Source organism: Malus domestica, chromosome 11, assembly GCF_042453785.1.
Source record: "Malus domestica chromosome 11, GDT2T_hap1".
NCBI lineage: Eukaryota > Viridiplantae > Streptophyta > Magnoliopsida > Rosales > Rosaceae > Malus > Malus domestica.
The window spans coordinates 5,094,927-5,115,115 of NC_091671.1; the positions used below are offsets into that span (position 1 = coordinate 5,094,927).

The following is a 20,189-nucleotide window of genomic DNA, read 5'->3' on the forward strand; positions in this document are numbered from 1 at the left end:
TAGTCGTACTGTTCAACATGCTGGGCTAATTCATACATGTCCCGAAAGTTTGCCCCCAGGAATTTCTTTTTGTATTCGACGTCGAGGCCGTTCAAAGCAAGCCTGACAAATTCAACTTCGGGTAAGGGCACTCGGCACCAATTCCGGGCCGATTTGAACCTAGTGAGATAGTCCATTGGTGATTCATCAGATGCCTGAGCCATCCTTGCTAATGAAGAAACTGACATCTCCATCCCTGGTCGATAAAACTGCTCATGGAATTTCTCGACCAACTCTTCCCAGTTCTGGACGGAATTAGGGGGTAGATTAATGTACCAAGCAAATGCCGAGCCGGTCAATGAGAAGTTGAATAGCCGTAACTTATGAAAGTCGCTATTGACATCTCCGCATTGCGCGGTGAAACGAGCCACGTGCTCCAACGAAGATAAAGACGATTCACCGGTAAAAAGACTAAAATCTGGGATCTTGAAACCCTTCGGGTACCCAAATGATTCCACGTAAGCTGGGTACGGATGAATAAACTTAGGAAACTTCAGCCCTTTCTTCATGGCCGAGTCAATCATCCGCTGAACTTCGGTCATATCAACAGGTGTTGCTTCGACCCTCTGGTCGGTCCCGTCTGACCTACTATTCGACCCTCCTCATTTCTCCAAGTTAATTGGTTTGAGCGGGGCAGGAATAGGCTCGGCCGGTACAATCGGTACCGGGTTGTTTCCTGGTAAACAAGGTTGGCGAAGATCGAAAGGCCTGCTGCCACCAACTTGACTAACCAGCATTTCGAGCAGCTTGGTTTGTCGATAATTGGCACTGAGTATCGCGTCATGCAGCTTGTCAATGCCTCGACTGAACGTCTGCTCGACTGACCGAGACTGCTCGTCCAGTCGCTTTCGGAGAAACGACCTCGTTGGTGGGTCTGATCCTTCACCACCATCCTCGTCACACTCCTCTATTATCCCTTCATTGAGAACGCATGTGTTTCTGTTAGGGATCTCTAAACCACGGAGTTGACCGCCGAGATTAACTTCTCTCTCTCGGTGAGTCGCGCTCGTGGACTCAGGTGTACCAACGCTAAGGGGATTCTGCGCCTGTGGCACACTCTGTCCTATGCTCTGACTCGGTAAATCGGCTGTCGACTTTCCCATAGCTGTTTTCTTTTTTACCGATCGTGTTTCAATTGGCATGAACTTCGTAGTTTAGCACTGGGTCCCACCGGGCGTGCCAAAATGTTGACCCTAGAAATTACAAAGCCTACGTGGCGTGCAGGCCGAGTATATTCTAAGCTAACTACGTCCTTCGGTGATTGCGGGGCGTGCCAACTCGTCGGCCGAGGCTCGGCCGAGGAGTAAATTTGATGATGCTGCGTTGGGTCGCGCTACTGACTTCTGCGTCTTGCGATTGCGGCCGAGAAAGGAACACGCCTCGGCCTCTTGGGTTTTCGATCCTGAAGACAAGGCTGCTATTTCTTACAAAGTTCACGAACCGAATTCGGCTTTCAATGTGCCGAATGTAATAACTGTGACACCTCACCTCGCCGAGAAGGCTAATGAGATGACCTCGACCAACAAGGATTCGAAAACCCTTCTCGACCGAGACTTGGATAGGTAATCGACCGTTCTCGCCGCAGTGCTGTTGATGCCAACGGAAGATACTGCGAGACCGACCGACTTTACGGTGACAGAGCTATCTATGCCGACTTAAGATATCACCGGTTGCTTCCACAGTGCTGTTGATGCCAACGGAAGATGTGTCAGCGAAAAAGGAAAAGCAAAAGATCTCAAGTTGTGAGAGTTTGCGCAGGGCAATTTTGTGTTGATTTGCAGGGGGCTTTTTCTGATGCACAGCGTCCCCTATTTATAGTACTGAACTTTGAGTCCGAGTTTAAATCCTACTCGGACTAGGTTTCCCTCTCCAGATCATCTCGACCAGTCCTACATCTACTAGGACTATGAACCTAGCCCTTAGCTAAGCTGGATTAGTTTCCTGGATATCCGATCCCGTCGAGACTCCCCATTGCACTAGGATTCGTCCTAACCGCCCTAGGTTTGGACTCCCACGGGTTGACCGATCCATGGTCCTTTTGCCGCCCGGCCTCCTGGGCCGAGAGTGATCCTACCCTCGGCCCAAACTATTATTTTGGGCCCAAACAGTATCTCACCATTGATGTAGTGTATTGTCTTACTCCATATTCTGAATACACTGAAAAATCTCTTTCAAAATTGTGCCTTCTTTATGTTTTCATTCCAATTTTTGTCACGTGTTCCTCAATTTAACTCCTTATTTAACCTTTTTAAAGGTTTTATAAATAAAATAAAAATAAAAACTACAAATTAAAGAAAACAAGCATCAAACAGCCTCCAAACTCCGAATTTTTTTTCCTTATGACCGGAATACGAAAGGTAAACCACGTATTTTTATTTAAATAGTGGAAAATTCTATTTTTTAAGTTATTAACTTTTTAACACAAATATCTCACCATTTGTATAATAACACGTAGTGTACCATCTTATATTCCAGTCACACCGGAAAATATCTCCCAAACTCCAACGTCAAACTATGCTGACAACCACCCACCCAACCGCACCATCTCGTCGGTGACGCTGCCCTTATGGCCGAAAAATCCATCTTACTTGTCTCTCTATTTCTCTCGTCGTCCTTTCTCCCTCTTCGTCTCTCTTTGAACACGCAAAATAGATTGTGATCGAACCAGCCTGTCATAGAATAAAGATTTTCTGTGAATTTTGGAATTTAGAGATGACGAAGAGATCTGATCGATAGAATCGAGATACGAATTGACGTGAAGAAACAATCGAACATCCAAGAGACAGATGCGGCTTTGCCGGCGATGGAAAAATAGAGAAAGAAGAAAAAAAATTTTACTGTTGGTGATGAAGGGAGTTGCAGCCGACATAGACGGTTGGGGTGAGTGGTTGTCGTAGCTGGTTTGGGGATTCAAACGACAAGACAATAGGGTTATGGACGTTGCCTACTATAAATATTAGATGACAAAGAACAAAAGGTGGAAAGAATTACCACAAAAAAAAAGAGTGAAATTTAAGAAAGAGAGACTTTAGATGCGGTCCCTAATTATAAATATTATTTGACTAAAACCTTGTTGATTTTCAATTTTTGATAAAAGTTTCTGAAATTAATGTGATAATTTATTTCTATATATGCTACTATTTTTTTAAATTAAAATTTGAAATTTATAGTTGTTTATATTAATGAGATTTTAAATAAAAAGTCATAATTTGGGGGATTTAAAAATATTAAAATATAAATATACTATTGTGTGTGTGTGTATAAAAACATGGGTACATTCTTCAAAATCACAACAAAAAAAAATATTAAGCTTAATAACATTAGTAAATTTCTTCAATTAAACTTGACATGGATACATTCTCAAATCAAAGAAAAAAGAATGTACCCATATAAGTTTAAAAATGGATTAGAAAAAAAATTGAATAGATTATAAAAAAAAAAAGGTATATTTTACATATAACAAATTGGTATATTTAAGAATGAGTACATTTTAAGATTAAAAATTTGAAAAAATTACATGAATGGGTGAATATAATTAGCATGGGTACATTTAGAAAAATAAAAAATGGGTACAAATAAAAAAAAATGGGTACAAATACAAATAAAACTTTAAAAAATATGGGCACAAAAAGAAATTAATGTGTACAAATTAAAACTGAAAAGAAAATTGGTACAAATTAAAAAAGGGTTGCAAATTAAAAAAGTGTACAAACTAAAATATATATATATATATATATATATATGATAAAAAATTTAGCCATAAATATAAATATACTATTTGTAATATTTTTTACACTAAATGAATATATTTAGAAATAAAAAATATTTATTATTGAAATAATTAATGATGTTATTAATACTCAAGGACCTTGATTAAAAATTGAAAATGAATAAGGTTTTAATCAATGGAGTAGCAAAACGAGGAATGTGAACCTAATTTCTCCTTTAAGAAAATACCACAAATATTGCATGTACACGATACATGCTTCAAGACTCAGAAAGAGAGATGCATGCGCGGACATACTTTTTTCCTTCTCTTTTGTATTCCGTGCGCGTTAAGACAGTAGTCAAAACGTAACAGAGAATAGAGCATTTGGTCTCTTGGCTCTTGAGTACTATCCGATAACAATTTACATGACACAAATTTGTGTTAATGAATTAAGGATAGAACACTACTTGGCTGTTGCAAATTTAGCAGCAATATTCATGCTTCTACCCAACCACATAGATGGACATGTGTGCAATTTGTGTTGACAATTTCAATTATTTAGACATATGTTCATTTGTAGTTAAGTAGAAACATGTGATGCTGATGAATTTGCAGCAACCAAGTACTGTACTTAAGGATATGTAGACCAAAAATTTGATCTTTTAACATGGGACGCTAGTCTGGTGCGATCGCTATGGTATGAATTAATACATGCATGAGAGGATCCAACAATTTCTGTACAATGGTCTAACGATATTGTTGCTTATATATTGACTACATCATCAGTCGGTAATTTCTTGTTTCCATGAATTTTTGAGGTTCGCAATTTCCCAACACCTTCCATTTTCTTACTCTCTTGTGGCTGATGCTTACGTTCGGCTGACCTAATGATAACGCCATCTGGCCTACAGTAATATCTCTGTCATTTTCAGACAATGTTGACGGCTCTCCTGAAAGTCTTACACAGACACGAGGAGCAACAAACGGCCAAGGTGTCTGTAGACAACCTAACTTAATTGTACTTCTATCCACACTAATACACTGCGTTTACACTTCACAGTGGCAACATGAGCTTACCTGAATCCGTTCCGTTGAAACAAAACATGTAAGGTAGAAATGAAACAATACATTGCAAGTCATATGTTTGAACTCACCCTTATTAGAGAGTGTCTAAACAACATCATTCAGATATTGAGAGTGTGTCAGCTTTCATATTTTTCATCGTCTTGGCTCTCCAAAAATTAAGTATAGGGTTCTTTTTCGTTAACTACAAAAAGAAATGACAAAATACATCGATCGTCGAATGTCAAAACCAAGTCAAAGTGACACTCTAAAAGCTTTTTTATTGTTAGCGGTATAAATAGTTGACTAAGATTCTCTTTATTGTTAGCGGTATAAATTGTTGACTAAGATTGCAAATAATAGATAGCTAGATTATAATTGCTGGATTAAAGAGTTAGATCCACACTACCCAAAAAACCTTAGATGGAGGATTTTGGGAGAAGGATTGAATTGAAAAAGGACAAAAAATAAGTGACGAAGAACTCAAATCCAAGAGGAAGACCTAGTCACCACAAAGAGGACTATTATTCACCACAATAAATTTTTAAAAAATGACAATGAGCGTTGTGGGGTGAAGAGGAGGGGAGGGGAGAAAGCATAAGTGCTACTCCTTCCTCCTTCCCTTACGATGACGTTTTCTTTAGATTTTCACAACATATGGTTCAAAATTAAATTAAAATGTAAGCACTACAATTGCTCTTTGGTTAACATATGGTTTTTCATTAGTTGTTGTCTCAACTGCATATAGCTATATAATAAAACGACACGCGGAATGTAAGTAGACGATCCGAATTACTCTAATTAAAGCATGTATTAAGCTTATGAGTTTTTCCCTCACTTTTATGGAAACTATCTCAAAGATATACAAATAGTAAGGTATGGTGCACCATCAATCAACGTCCCAAATATAACTACTATCAACTTCCTCTTGTATATTGTAGTGAGACTTTTCTCTATGAATTTTATTACAATCACCGGTCCTTATAACTGTGAGGTGACAGAAAGTTCATAAAGAGTTTCACTTTTGAGATAATCCTCTTAGAATTTCTCCAATCTAAAAAGGAAAATGATACAACCACTCGATGCCATCTTCCATCCAAATTTAAAGGTTCAACAATCTATAATCCTGATTTCTTTGAGTATTGTAATTTCATACCGCTTGTTTCTTCTCCAAAGGAACATTAACAAATTATGTCGAGCTATGAGATACTCTCTCTGTCTCTCAGATAGTAAACAACGAATAATGGACTCAAAATATTCTAGCTCAAGAGGCTAAAATGTTTTCATCAAGAAAGAGGCCGGGATCTCGTTTGGCAACGAATGAACTCAAATTCTTATTGCAAAGTGTCTATCTTTGTGCCGAAGGATTGTCGGCGTTGATTGCTCAGTATGAAAGCCAAGGTACCATCAAGGGCGTCAAAATCTGTGCTGCGGCTCCATCGGTAAACCATTTACTCTTTGCCGAGATAGTCTTCTATTGTGCCGTGCTATTGAGACAGAGTGCTACCATGTCATGAAAATTCTCGAGTTGTATGAGAATGCATCAGGGCAAAAGATCAATCTGGAGAAAAGCGAAATTTGCTTTAACAAAAAATGTCAAAAGACAAGTGCATACAAAACTTGCTACCATGACTGGGGTCAAGCGGGTGAAAAGCCATGAAAAATATTTAGGAATGCCAACACTAATTGGAAGAAACAAAAGCTAATGTTTTGGGTATTTGAAGGACCGACTATGGAAAAGACTACAAGGTTGGAAAGAAAAATTACTAACTGCAGCAGGAAAAGAGATATTGGCAAGACGATGGCCTAGGCAGTCCCAAACTATACAATGAGCCGTTTCCTTCTCCCTAAGCTTTTTTGTGAAGATTTAAATAGAATGATAGCGTCCTTTTGGTGGAATAGAGATGAAGGGGAAAGGAAAATGCATTGGTGCTCGTGGGAGAAATTGTGCATACCAAAGGCGGAACGAGGTTGGGTTTCGAAATCTATATGCATTCAATATTGGAATGCTAGCAAAGCAAGGGTGGAGATTGATTTGTGCTCGTTGGTTGCAACAATACTAAAGGCGAAATACTTCCCAAATGAGCAGTTTTTGGAAGCACCTTTGCATCCTAGCTCTTCGTATTGCTGGAAGAGTAAATGTGCCACAAGAAATGTACTTAAAATGGGATCACGTTGGCGGTGGGAGGTGGCACCACCATCCGTATTTAGGATGACCCTTGGGTGCCACTTCCTTTTTCATTTCGACCCTTCTCTCCCAAGCCACCAGGATGTACGTTGAGAATCGTAAACGAACTTATCAACCCCATTACACATCGTTGGAAGATTGATTTGCTACCATCTCCGTTTTCGAAGGAAGAGGAAACCTCAATTCGTTCCATCCCATTAAGTATCCGCTCTCCACTGGACAAATTAACGTGGCATTACGAGAAAAAATGGGAGGTTCACAATGCGCAGCGCATACCACCTTGGTCGGAAATGGTTACAACCATCTAACCATGGGGCCTCTTCATCAACACAGCAAATTGCAAACAAGCTATGGTCCAGGTTGTGGAATGCAAAGTCCCACCAAAGGTGAAGGTGTGTTTATGGAGGGTTACCAATGATTTCATACATGCCCGAGCACTTTTGGCAAAGCGACATATAACTACGGACTTGGCTTGTGTCTCTATGCAACACTCATGGAGATACCACCATCCACCTTATGAAGGAATGCCCCTTTGCAAAGTGTGCCTGGCTGGCTTCAATTCTTGGACCATTATTGAGGAATGTACACCACCAAAACTTTCTGTCATGGATAGATGATGTGGCAAGTTTAGTTTCAAAGAAAAATTTTGAGCTTTTCCTTATGATTTGCTGGTCGTTATGGGGCGCAAGAAATGGCAAGCTATGGAATGACAGGACGGATCCTCCTGATGTTTGTGTCAATCGGGCTACAATGTGGTGGTATGAGTTCGCTCGAATCTCAGTGCCAGGTCACGGTACTCGGGTACAAATTCTCTCCAAGTGGGAGGCTCCACCATCGAGGCGCCTCAAAATGAACATTGATGGGGCCTGGAACGGCGAACAAAATGTGGCCAGGTTTGGTGCCATTGTTCGTGATGAAACTGGTAATTTTGTGTCGGCAAAATGTGGCAGGGAAAAGGATGTTTTCTCTCCTCTCCAAGCAGAAGCAATGACCTTAAGGGCGGGTTTGTCTTGGGCAGTTGACATGGGTTTTCAATATATTTATTTCAAAAGCGATTCACTTCAAATTGTGGAGGCGTCGTGTGATTTCTCTCTAAATTTGTCATTCATTGGGCAAATTGTAGAAGATATCAATTGGGCAAATTGTAGAAGATATCAAGGTGCTCTTCCGTTCGATCACTGAAGGTAAAATTACCCACACTCATCGCCAAGAAAACTCGGTTGCTCACCACCTTGCATGTGTTGGTCTCTTGATGCAACAAGATTGTATATGGGATGTTACTCCCCCAAGTATTGTCACTGACTTACTTGTGGAGGATAATGTAATGCCATAATTGGCTTTGGATGTAACTCTTGTACCGCACCTCTTTTGCAGTAAATGAATCTACTACCGTATCTTTTCAAAAAAATAAAATGATGAGTATGCCGGGAACATGGTCTGATACATCAAGTGTCGTAATACAAGTGGTTGGATACATGAAAAATAAAATTTTCAACCACTTATGTTATGCCACTTTAGATACTAGGTTGTGTTCCGACACACAAACAAAATATCCCGTCTATGACTCTCATGGCTACAAATTAATTTGGTCAGGAGAAATTAGTCCAACATATTAAACTACCAATTTGTTTGCATAAATCAAACTACCAATTCGATGTCATAAAAATTATGATATCAATTTATCACTTATATTTTGACACGTGAATTAGTAATGTCATTGAACTCATTGTGTTAACATCCCATAAGAGTTGTAATTAATCACCATGCCAAATCTTTGTACTTGAGAGAATTTTTTTTTAATTTTCTGTTGTTCTGTGTGCTTGTGTAGCTCTGTTAAATCAAAGTTTAATAACGATCATATTAAAAATTTCCAATTAATGAAAATTGTTACTCTAAGATGTATACAGTATTTTTCCTATCAATAGTTACATATCTTTGCAAGTATGCTGCCAAACAAATTATTTGTCTTTGGTGTTTATTTTATGCCTAGGAATTAATCCTTTGGACGACTAAAAGATTTGTCTATGTGGCATGTTCCTTTAAACTTTATGTTTGTTGTCATTGATAATATAATTTGCATGTGAGTGTACTTCCTCTCTGTCAATGTATATAATCGACAAACGTGTACAGGACATGCTTACAAATCCCATATCTATTATTAGCCAAAAATATCACCTGCAAGTCTTGCATGTAAAAGTGAGAACGAAATTAAATAATGGCCAACTAGCTATAATAACATATTTTGACATTTAATTGTAGAAATGATCAGTCGTTATTTTATATGTTATTGTTGTGTTGCCATTAGTTATATCATTGTTGTACCGTCAATATATATAAATAATCAAAATGTTTTCATTACTGAAAATTGATCATTTTTGCATACCAAATGTCAAAATATGTTTATTGTAGCTAATTCCTGAAAAAATGATCATTATCGCAAATCAAATGTCAAAATATATTTATTGTAGCTAATTCTTCTAAAATAATTTATTAAAAAAAAATATTTAGTGGTAAGATTTGCAACTTGCAAGTGCGTTTTCGAGATATATGAAAGTATTAAGGGTGAAAATGTAATACAGTTAGTAATATAGTTAGGTAGTTAGTATTTGGTTAAAGTAGTTAGGATTTCTATATAAACAGTATGTGTAATCTTCATTTGAGTTAGTTAATACAAATCCTATTTCTCTCTCTAAACTCTCTCTCTCAAACTCTCTGTATTGATCTTTCTTTTCTTCATCTTTCTTCTTGATTTTCTTTCAATTCCCAAATATTACAATGTAGTTAACATGGTATCAGAGCCACCAGGCTCACGCCATGGATTCTGGTGGTTTCACTTTCCATTATTTTACATTTGGTTCTAGCTTAGTTTCTATCCAAATTTTCATTAGATGTTAGGAATTACGATAAGTTTCTGGGTGCTTCCACGATCGTTCTTTTACTTCTGGGTTGATGTGTTTCTGGGTTGATTTCTTTTCGATCAAATTCATGAGTCTATTCCCGATCGAAAGCGAGAGATCGAAAGTTGGAGAAAATTTCAAAGCAAAATGGCGGCAGAGCAAATGCAGAGAGTCCCATCTCCACCGCCGCAATCGATTGAGTTGCCGAAGAAGAACAGAATTCAGGTCTCCAACAACAAGAAACCGCTCTTCTTCTACGTTAATTTTGCTAAGAGGTACATAAAGCAGTACAAGGAGACTTAGTATTCTGGGTCCGATTGCGGAGGTTTCTTTGATATCTTGATCATGGCTGTTGGGCAACTCTTGGCGTTTTCACTACTTGCCTGGAAATGGTTGTTGTTTGTTTAAGATTGCAAATCTTGGGAGCTCTTCAGGTTATGATTATGTGCACTCCAACTGTTTGAAGGAATGGGTCAGTAAATTCTTTGATCTCTACTCTGTTCTCTGGTATGGAAGAAAGATCAGACATGGGTGCAGTCCAGGTGTTTGTTGAAATGCCCAACTCAAACGTTTCATGTGAAGTCTTTGTGGTAGTCTTAGCTGAACTTCTGTGGGATCAATTGAAAACCAAAAGGGCTCATTCTAGAAGCTCGTCAAAAGTGCAACAACCATTTAGTTCTTGGTTCATGGATGATCTTCTTGCATTTTTTTATGGATCAGAAGATACGACAAATGAATGTATAGTATGTGTTGTCATTTACAACATTGATGGACCTGGACTAAGGGAATCAGAAACCTAACAGTGTCTTGCATGAGTTGTTTCTTGTTCTCATATTTGCATTTTGGCCTCTATATGACAGCATGTTTAGTGCACTGTGAAGTGGGCTGTCCTCCGAATGTGAGCTCATACAACACCATGTTTAGTGCACTGTGGAACTGTGGAGACAGAGTTTGGGCTTTGCAAATGGTATCAGAAATGTTAAGCAAAGGAATAGATCCCGATGGATTACTTACAATTCGTTTATATCGTGGTTGTGCAGTATATTTTCTTATCTCAGCCTATAATTTCAGAGTCTAACCAACTCAGTTGTTAGCATGAATCTACAGTAAGTCCGGTTATACGATGAAGGAAGTTGTGAACGGTCAATCCCACGAAGGGTAATTCCGTGATGTGAATAGGTAAATCCCACGAAAGGTAGAAGAAGTTGTTAACGGTAAATCCCACAAAGGGTAATTCCGTGATGTGAGTAGGTAAATCCCACGAAGGGTAATCCTACATAGATGTTGATTTTCAATTGTGAAGGCCGATGCCATTGTTCAAAGAAGTTTTTTGGTAAAATCCACAAAGGGCGATCTCGTGGTGCTATAGTTAAGGCCGATGCCACACTATAGTTTGTTAATTTTCTGTTTTTTGTAAATATTAAAGGCCGAAGCCAAGTTGAATGAGATTGTTGACGGTGAATCCCACGAAGGGTAATCCCGTAAGAAATTGTTATAACCGGCATGAGGGTGTGCTACGACTCCTTTATAGAAGGTTGTTCTTTGTGAAGATACTGTTAGAGGCAGGGGAAGGATGTCATGTTTTCAGTCTACTGGTTGGAGTCAGAAGCTGGAAATAGCAAGATGAACAACTTCATTATTACACACTACTCCAAACTGCAAGTGACAGATTAATGGAAAATTATTTGCCCAGATCAAGTTGAATGAGTTGAAATTGGACACGGGTTGATAACATTTGAAGCAGAGAAGATACTCATTTTTGCCATTTTACACACCCATGATGGAACAGTTGTTTTCTTGTTCTTTTTACAAGAAGAAGTTGATGATGTCTGATTAAAGTACTTTGCAAATTGCTTTCAGCTTTTGGAAGATTGGTGCACCCAAATCTGGGGAATTGGGTTACTCTTACTTAGCGCCATTGATCGGTCTGCTCCAATCTCAAACTGAGTTTCCCTAGTTGAGATTAAGGGGGAGTATTAAGGGTGAAAATGTAATACAGTTAGTAATATAGTTAGGTAGTTAGTATTTGGTTAAAGTAGTTAGGATTTCTATATAAACAGTATGTGTAATCTTCATTTGAGTTAGTTAATACAAATCCTATTTCTCTCTCTAAACTCTCTCTCTCAAACTCTCTGTATTGATCTTTCTTTTCTTCATCTTTCTTCTTGATTTTCTTTCAATTCCCAAATATTACAATGTAGTTAACAGAAAGAATATAATTGAGAACGTACCTTGATATCTGAAGAGCAACTTGTCCAAATTATACGTACCAAATGGAATATCATAAACTATATTATATTGATGACACGAGAAGGATAGAATATTTGGAACTGAAATTCCACACTGTATATGCTAGCTACACACAATTAATCAAATTCCAGAACTAAATATCAAAACGCCCGCAGCCTAATAAACAACTTGATATGGCCTTATTTTTGTCTTATGCTTGACATATAGGAGACATGTACAGCTCATCAGGAGTGCATGCAACTGCACTGGAGACTGGCCTCGTATATTATATGGTATAGTTATATACCACTATATTGTGGTGTATTGCTAATAATACAATGTCATATGAACAAAATAAATATTGGTACTGGATCCTATAGTTGTCATGTACTTGGCATAGAAGTTCTTCTTCCATGTCACTTGGTATATGCATAAAATCATTTGAAGAGTTCTATACCCACATGGACATATATATGATCTGAAATAAAAATTTCTGAGAGTGAAATATTTGGTGCTTGGAATGCACAAGGAAATTACTACGTGCCAGTGCCCCTGTATAAGAATATTGTATATGTTACAAAACAAATTAATGGAGACACATGCACCATATGGTAACACTATTAATGAAACTTATATCTGCTTCTGAGGCAATATTAATAGGATAATACTTGCATTCCCATGTGAGAATGTAAGTGAATTAAATGAGAATAATAGTTTTAGGCACAATGTTTGGTTGTAATGATTAAGTTGGGACACTGATACAGAGATTGACGGTTGATAGAAGCCCAGTTTACGAGAGATTGTTCAGTGTGTAGGAAATACGGTCCGGTACAACAAGTGTTATAATACAAATGGTTAGATACTTGAAAAAAAAAATCTCCTATCATTTATATTATAACACTTAGGGGTGGTTTGGGAGTGAGGTGCTTAAAAAAAAAGCACCCATGAAAAAAAGTTGTGAGGATTTTAGGTGTTTGGTAAACTGAAAAAAAAGGCTTATTTTGGAAGCTGCTGTGAGAATAAGCTGAAATCAAAGGAAAAAGCTGAAGCTGCTATTTGCAACTTTGGAAAACTGGTTTTTTTTCAAAGCACACAGAGCTACAGTGCTCCTTTAATGAAAATACCCACTATCAGACTGCTTTTTTTTCCAAAAGCACTTTTACAAAAAAGTTTACCAAACACTCTGCTGATTCATTTCACAGCCGCTTATTCTCACAACAGTTTTTTTTCAAAGCACAGCAATACCAAATCAGCCCTTAGTGTACCGGGAGTATTCCTGGCACACTGAAAAATTTCTTCCTATTTACATATATGAACGATGAAAAGCACTGAAATAAAAGCAGTACGTTAAGGACGCATTCAAAAAGGACAAGAGGAAGGGGCAACTGTGGATGGGGTATATAATGTTTGGTTGTAATAATTAAGTTGGGAAACTCATGTGAACAGATGGTTGACTGCTTATGTATGCTGAATGCAGACAACCTTTCGGAGCAAGTAGCACTCCAACTAACACATGAGCTACCCACTAAATTCCCTGCAGGCTAACCAGAACCACCAGAGGGAAGAATAAAAGAGTGAGTTTGCTCACGTTTAAGTAAAATATTGTATGTATACTGTATTTCAAATAATAATAGCTAGTTGGTAATTTACATCAGATTTGGTCGCAACATTTGAGCTCGTGTTGTATGCATTATATGCATGCATGGGTGCTGCTTAAGAATTCCATCGCAGTTAGGGTAACGATGAAGACCAAGAAACCAAGAATACATAACATTAACCAAATAATACTATAAGAAGGCCACATCACTAAAAGACTACCTGCATCGTGCCAAATCTTATTTCTTGGCACTCCAAAGAAAGCTTCACGTACAGAGATGTATTTATAAAAATCCAGTCTTCAATTAACAGGAGAGCAATCTTAAACCCTAAAAACAAACATGAATTTTTATAAAAAATTCTAGAGAAATTAAAGAAATTGAAGGTGCCGAAAACAGGAGGAGAAACAATAAAAAGGCTACATAAAATACGACACACTTGGAAAAGGGTTTGCTGTTTGGTATGATAGGCATGCATTGCAATCAAATGGCGATTTTAAAAGGAATCAAATAAAGAAACAAATGCCAAATAGAGTTGTGCAGTTGTGGGGGGAGAGAGAGAGAGTATATATAACTGTATAATCCCTTCCCGTGAGGAAGGTTTGGAGGCATTCAGAACACAAAAACTGAACATGGTTTGACGCTTCCTTTGCAAGTTTCGATGGTGTCCCAATCACGAGTAGATTCTTTCTTCTCACGTTAACCCCACCCACCATCACCCGATATATAACAAGATAAATGGGATTAGTACACCATCACGTAACTTTTAGTATAAATAAAATAAGAGGGAATTGTTATTGGCATTTCAAAAATCTCATTCTACACTCCAAACTTTCTATATTTGAAAAGAAAAATACACTCGTGAGGAGTGTATAATGAGATTTTTGGAATTTCAATAATAGTTCCCAAATAAGAAAATATAGACAAAAATTTACACATATTTTTATTTTATTAACATAAAATGTCACATTAACAGTATATTCGTACTATATGAATCCTTTTTTCCACCACCCTCGCTTGCTGATTGAGTCACGACTAGACAGTACTGTTATCCCATGCAAAATGTCTGCTTCATAAATTCCATAAATTATTTTCCAAAATGTCCCCACGCCCTCCATTCCCAGCTGGCTTCTCAATGCTTCTCTATAATTATTATTTCTCATTCCACGCAACCACATTTCAAGTTTTCCACATCCATGATGTTTATGTGCGAATGAAAGAAAAATATGCTGGAGTCTATACATCTTTATATAAATCTTAATATATATTAGTTACATTATTACTACGTAAAGGGAATGAGATTGTTATTCAGGTTACCATGCGGTGAAATGTTCTCCAACATAAGTGTTTGATCCAATTTACTATTTATAAGAATCGAATCTAAGATTTTTCGCTTACAAGTAAGAAAGAATATCACTATATCGTGATATTTGTAACATTTGTAATGTGAACACTTCAATAATGAAACAATATAAAAATTCCCAGTTCAAAACGTAAAGACAATACACATTGACAAAAATTCATTTCTATCCGATTGGCAGGTTTGATTATTTAAGATATAAAATCAGTGGCAGAGTTAGGATTTTCAAATAATGGGGTTGTTGATACACAAAACCGGAAAGGTCTTGGAACATTTCGACAAAAAAAAAATTCAATGAACCATTTATGCCAACAGTTGTCAAAAGCTTACACCAACTACGTCGACAACTACTATGATCTTTAGAGACTAGTCGAGGGCAATTGTAGGAAACCGTCGAGCAAAGTTGAAGACTATTAAGGATTGTCAACTGAAGCATTTCATCAAGTACTTGATTCACACAATAGATAGAGCATAGCACAAAAATAGAGAGAAAAGGAAGAGAGATGATAAAAGAAAACAAAATTAGGAGGCGGAGGAAGTTATGATTTTGTTTGCTATAATTATTTATAAGGGTCAAATACAAATACACAGCCAAATATACATGGGGATTTTAAAGCTGTAGGAGTCATGGGCAACCAATGATCCCATATTTGCTCCGCTATTGTATAGAATGGTCATACAAAACTTTTGATTTTAGGTTTGAAGAATCAAATTATGTGGCCCAAAATGTGCTTATGTCCTAACATCTAAGCGATAAACTAATTCAATACTAGAAACTAAACTGTAAGTGATGATTCCATACTTAAAACAATAAATCATGTCAATATATGAGATCAAATTAAAGACACTTTAATTATAAGTGAGGTTTTCACAATGAATCACGCCTTTAAGAGAATTTGAAATAGTCATCATAAACTCCTTCAATATTATCTTTTCACTAATGAGAAGCGCAATAGGTCTTTTTTTTTTAAATGCCAACAACATCCTAAGATTATATATGATGTTGGAGCAATTACATAATACATCTTTCTCACATGTTCAACAATTAAATATTATGAAGATTTTATTTTATTTAGTAAAAGTGAGTTGAGGTTGATAGTAATAATCACTAGTTACTTCTTCTCTCTTTTTTCCCCCCACAACTTATACTTTATAAGTACATATATATTCATCAGCAAGAAGAGAGAGAGAGAGAGCGAGAGAGAGCGAGAGAGAGAGAGAGAGAGAGAGAGGCCATGATCTCCAAGGTGCAGATGAAGAGAGCGCCAGTATCCAAGAAACTGCTAACCCTTCGCTCCATCTCTAAGTCCCATGCGGTACTACTCATGTGTATTCATATATATACGTATGTATGTATGTATATATTCATTTAATTTCTCTACTTATATAATACCCGATTGACTTATCATCATAATGATCTTCTTCGTTTTTCTTGAAACCAAGAATCCCGAGCTTTTCTCTGATTTCAAACTAAGGCTAATTGAAAATTTCTACAATTCATTTCTCTTTTAAATTCTAATCTTAATACTTACAGCACACATACACAGATATGTATACACACACACATATATGTATATACAGTACTCACGATTCATGACTATCCATGTGTTTTGTGTGTATGTGAGCAGCACAGTAAAACCTCAATTATATTGGATGCATCAAAGTACATACAAAACTTAAAGCGAAAAGTGGAGGAAATGAATCAACAGATGATTGCCTCAGCGGAAACCTCAACTTCCCTAAACTCCTTCCCTGTGGTAGTATCTAAGTTCCCTATACCATCCTTATTTAGTTTATTGCCAAGGGATTAATTCATTAATTTTTATTTAAGAATTTTTCTAATTGGGGTTTAATTCTTTCTTTTCATCATATGTATCATCAGCAACTCAAAGTCGAAGCTGGGGAGAGAGGCTTTCAGATTAAGATGTTCACTGAAAAAAGATGCAGTGGGTTACTTGTTTTCATATTGGAAGCTTTTGGAGAGCTAGGCCTTAATGTGCATCAAGCTAGGGCTTCTTGTTCCAACAATTTTCTTCTAGAAGCTGTTGGAACAGTCAATGTAAGAATAATAAAAACTGATGAATCGGTCTCGTTTTATTCGTATTCATATATTTACACAAATATTCTGATCACATGCATCATATAATTAAGGCTCACACGTACTTAAACAAATGATGGAACATAAAATACAATTTTTTATAGGGAATTTATTACTCTACATGAGCATATATATATATATAAGATCTTTTCCCTTTTCTCCTCCTTGACTGACTCGAATACGTTGGAAAAATTGCCTCTCTTTTGAAGCGTATGATTTTCCTAATTTGAACATGTTTGAAGATTTATTCTCTTGAATTTGATGTTGTAGGATAATCCAAGTGCTGACCAGAAAGATGTTGAGGTAGTGAAAGAAGCGATGTTGCAAGCCATTCAAAACTGGAGTGAAGTTAACCAACAACAAGAACAATGCAAGGATTAACTCTTTCATCCTAATCAAGTTAATTACAAGAATAATGCAAGTTTTATGGCAAGCATATATAGGTTATGGATTTGCTCAAGCCATAAAACTAATGAGAATTTGTATTTACCTTTTTCTTTTTCTTACCAAATAAACTATGGAGAGATTTTCAATGCCCAGAACACGGGGCGCTATATGTTATTATATAAGTGGAGGGAAATTTTTTTTCTTCTAAGTCTCTCCACTTGTATAATGACCTATGGTGCTTTAATGATCATTTTTATTCGTGTAATTTCATTATAGATTTTCCCCTTTTCTGGTCGTATAGATACATATAAGGGTAAATTACATAGACATCCCTCAAATTTGAGGTCTATTACAACATCATACAACATCTTTAAAACATTTCACTTTCATACCTCATGTACTATTTTATTTCAAATAACACATCCGTTAGATTTTCCATCTAATGGTCTGTTAAATGCTGATGTGGCTATCACATTTGTGCTGATGTGGCTGCCACGTGGCAATAATAATAATTTTTTATACATTAATAATATTATAATATTAACCCTATTATTAAAAAAAATAAAATAAAAACCCACAAAAAACCGAACCTAGATCCCTTTCCCCACAACCTTACATCCCACCCCCACCCCCTCACCCATCTCTTCCTTCCCGTCCGTCCGTTCCCTCCACCCCTCCATCCATCCCCACCACACCCCCCATCCCACCCACCCCCACCTACCCCACAAGCCCCCCACCCCACCTCACCTTCCCCAAGCCCTTTCTCCTCTTCACCTACACATAAAGATGTCAGTATTGCACTTTTACCACCTATAGAGACAATTTTCAAACCCCTAATTTACCAAAAAAACCATAAATTCGATCAATTTCACATACAATTCATAAACCCAATTCAAACATATGCACATTTGATAGAGAGAGAAAGTAGAGAGAGAGAGAGAGGGAGGAGGGCTCCCATGATGAAACTGACCCAGTCGCCGAGCACCATCGTGCTCCTGGGTGGAGAAGGCAGGTGGGTCGTCGCGGGAAGGCAGGTGGGGGGGGAGAGGGTAGTAGGTCGTGTGTAGGGGTGGGGGGAAGAGATTTTGTAAATGTAAGTTGAGTTGCAGAGAGATGAGGGGGTGGGATGTGGGGAAAGGGAAGGGGATATGAGTTCGGGTTTTTGTGGGTTTTATTTATTTATAATAATAGGGTTAATATTATAATATTGTTAATGTATAAAAAATTATTATTTTTGCCACGTGGCAGCCACATCAGCACAAATGTGGTAGTCACGTCAGCATTTAACAGACCATTGGATGGAAAATCTAACAGAGGTGTTATTTTGAAATAAAATAGTACGTGAGGTATAAAAGTGAAATGTTTTAAAGATGTTATATGAGGTTGTAATAGACCTCAAACTTAAGGGGTTTCTATGTAATTTACTCTACATATAATTACATATACATTAATGAATTGGAAATCCATAATAAGTGGATGATCATAAGAACGTGTGTCCCTTTCGATAGTAACGGCTTCAAATGGTAACAAGTCCTTACTCACGATCTAGCTAATGGACATGAACCAGAAAGAATGAAAACCACGCTTTGCATTAATCCCACCAAGAATTTGCAAGAAACTCCAATAAAAAAAAAAAACACATGAGCAGTCATTAGAAATTCTCCCAGTTTGTGTCCAGTTGCCAACCACCTCACCTATAGGGTAAGTCTCTTTTTGAGTACCACGTCTCACAAAAGTATGAGAAATTTTTATATTTTGATCCCATCCAAACCAATGGCAGATAAGATTCTAACATTGGATGATCCTAATCAAGGGACATTAGACGCTAATCCGGCGGCGGGTCTAGACAATGGCCTAGAAGGACTAAGCATATTTAAGTAAACTAACTATATGTATCATACAAGTAAGTGCCTATTTAAGCTTCCAAAAAAACTATACTTGTATTGAAAATTTGGGGCTTATTATTTAATTAAGTTTATTATTCAACTATAAGATACAAAATATCAGAATTTTTGCTTTAGTATTTTAGTAAATTTGATGATATGAGATGAAAGTTCAATTGACTACGAGTCCATAGTATTTTATGGAATACCTTTCAGAGGTCTTATGAATTTATAGAAAATTAAAATTAAAATAACGGTGTTAACATACGGCATAAAAATATTGGTTGAGGAATACACCATCCCTTTGCTAATTAATTAAAATGTTAGGGTGGCATAACTTGATTGGAAAACAATTAAAAGAAAAAAGAAAATGAAAAATGGGAATTGGTCACATGAGCAATGGAGAGAGTGTTTCTTCTTTGTAACCAAGGTCCAAGAACAACAGAGCCATGACGGTCTTCTCTGTGTTTCACTTTGCTTGAAATTAGATATTTCTTCTTGGTTCAAAGCTTCTGTTGTAGAACATCTACACAGCTATTTTGGTATTCTCTCCTTCAACACATGCCCAGGCCGTTGGGTGGTCCTCATAAGTCCTCACAGGTGCTTCTTCGGATGTTCGGATGGTCCTGGGACCACCTGGGTCCAAGACTGGATCTGCCCATACATCCAACTGATCCATATAGTCCTACTCAATGTACACCCTACTCAATATAAGATTTATCCTAGTCAGAAAGACTCACTG

At 37.2% G+C, this 20,189-nt stretch overlaps 1 protein-coding gene and 1 long non-coding RNA gene across 3 annotated transcripts; one reads left to right on the plus strand and one right to left on the minus strand.

The window, feature by feature from the left end:
- Nucleotides 1-5,718: 5,718 nt before the first annotated feature.
- Nucleotides 5,719-8,338, minus strand: LOC139189708 (uncharacterized). The gene is made up of 2 exons (XR_011573560.1): nucleotides 6,913-8,338; nucleotides 5,719-6,371 (listed from the first exon to the last, which is right to left on the minus strand). It is a non-coding gene; the product is annotated as an uncharacterized lncRNA (long non-coding RNA).
- Nucleotides 8,339-16,115: 7,777 nt separating this feature from the next.
- LOC103429869 (transcription factor SCREAM2-like) lies at nucleotides 16,116-17,829 on the plus strand. 2 transcript variants are annotated; one of them, XM_008367996.4, is made up of 4 exons: nucleotides 16,116-16,395; nucleotides 16,708-16,836; nucleotides 16,962-17,138; nucleotides 17,448-17,829. In XM_008367996.4, the coding sequence occupies exons 1-4, from the start codon at nucleotides 16,315-16,317 to the stop codon at nucleotides 17,556-17,558; spliced, it is 498 nt and encodes a 165-aa protein (XP_008366218.2). In that variant the 5' UTR covers nucleotides 16,116-16,314; the 3' UTR covers nucleotides 17,559-17,829. The 2 variants fall into 2 exon arrangements, with proteins under 2 accessions (XP_008366218.2, XP_070664409.1); XM_070808308.1 differs by having other exon boundaries at nucleotides 16,237-16,395; nucleotides 16,708-16,839.
- Nucleotides 17,830-20,189: the final 2,360 nt, after the last annotated feature.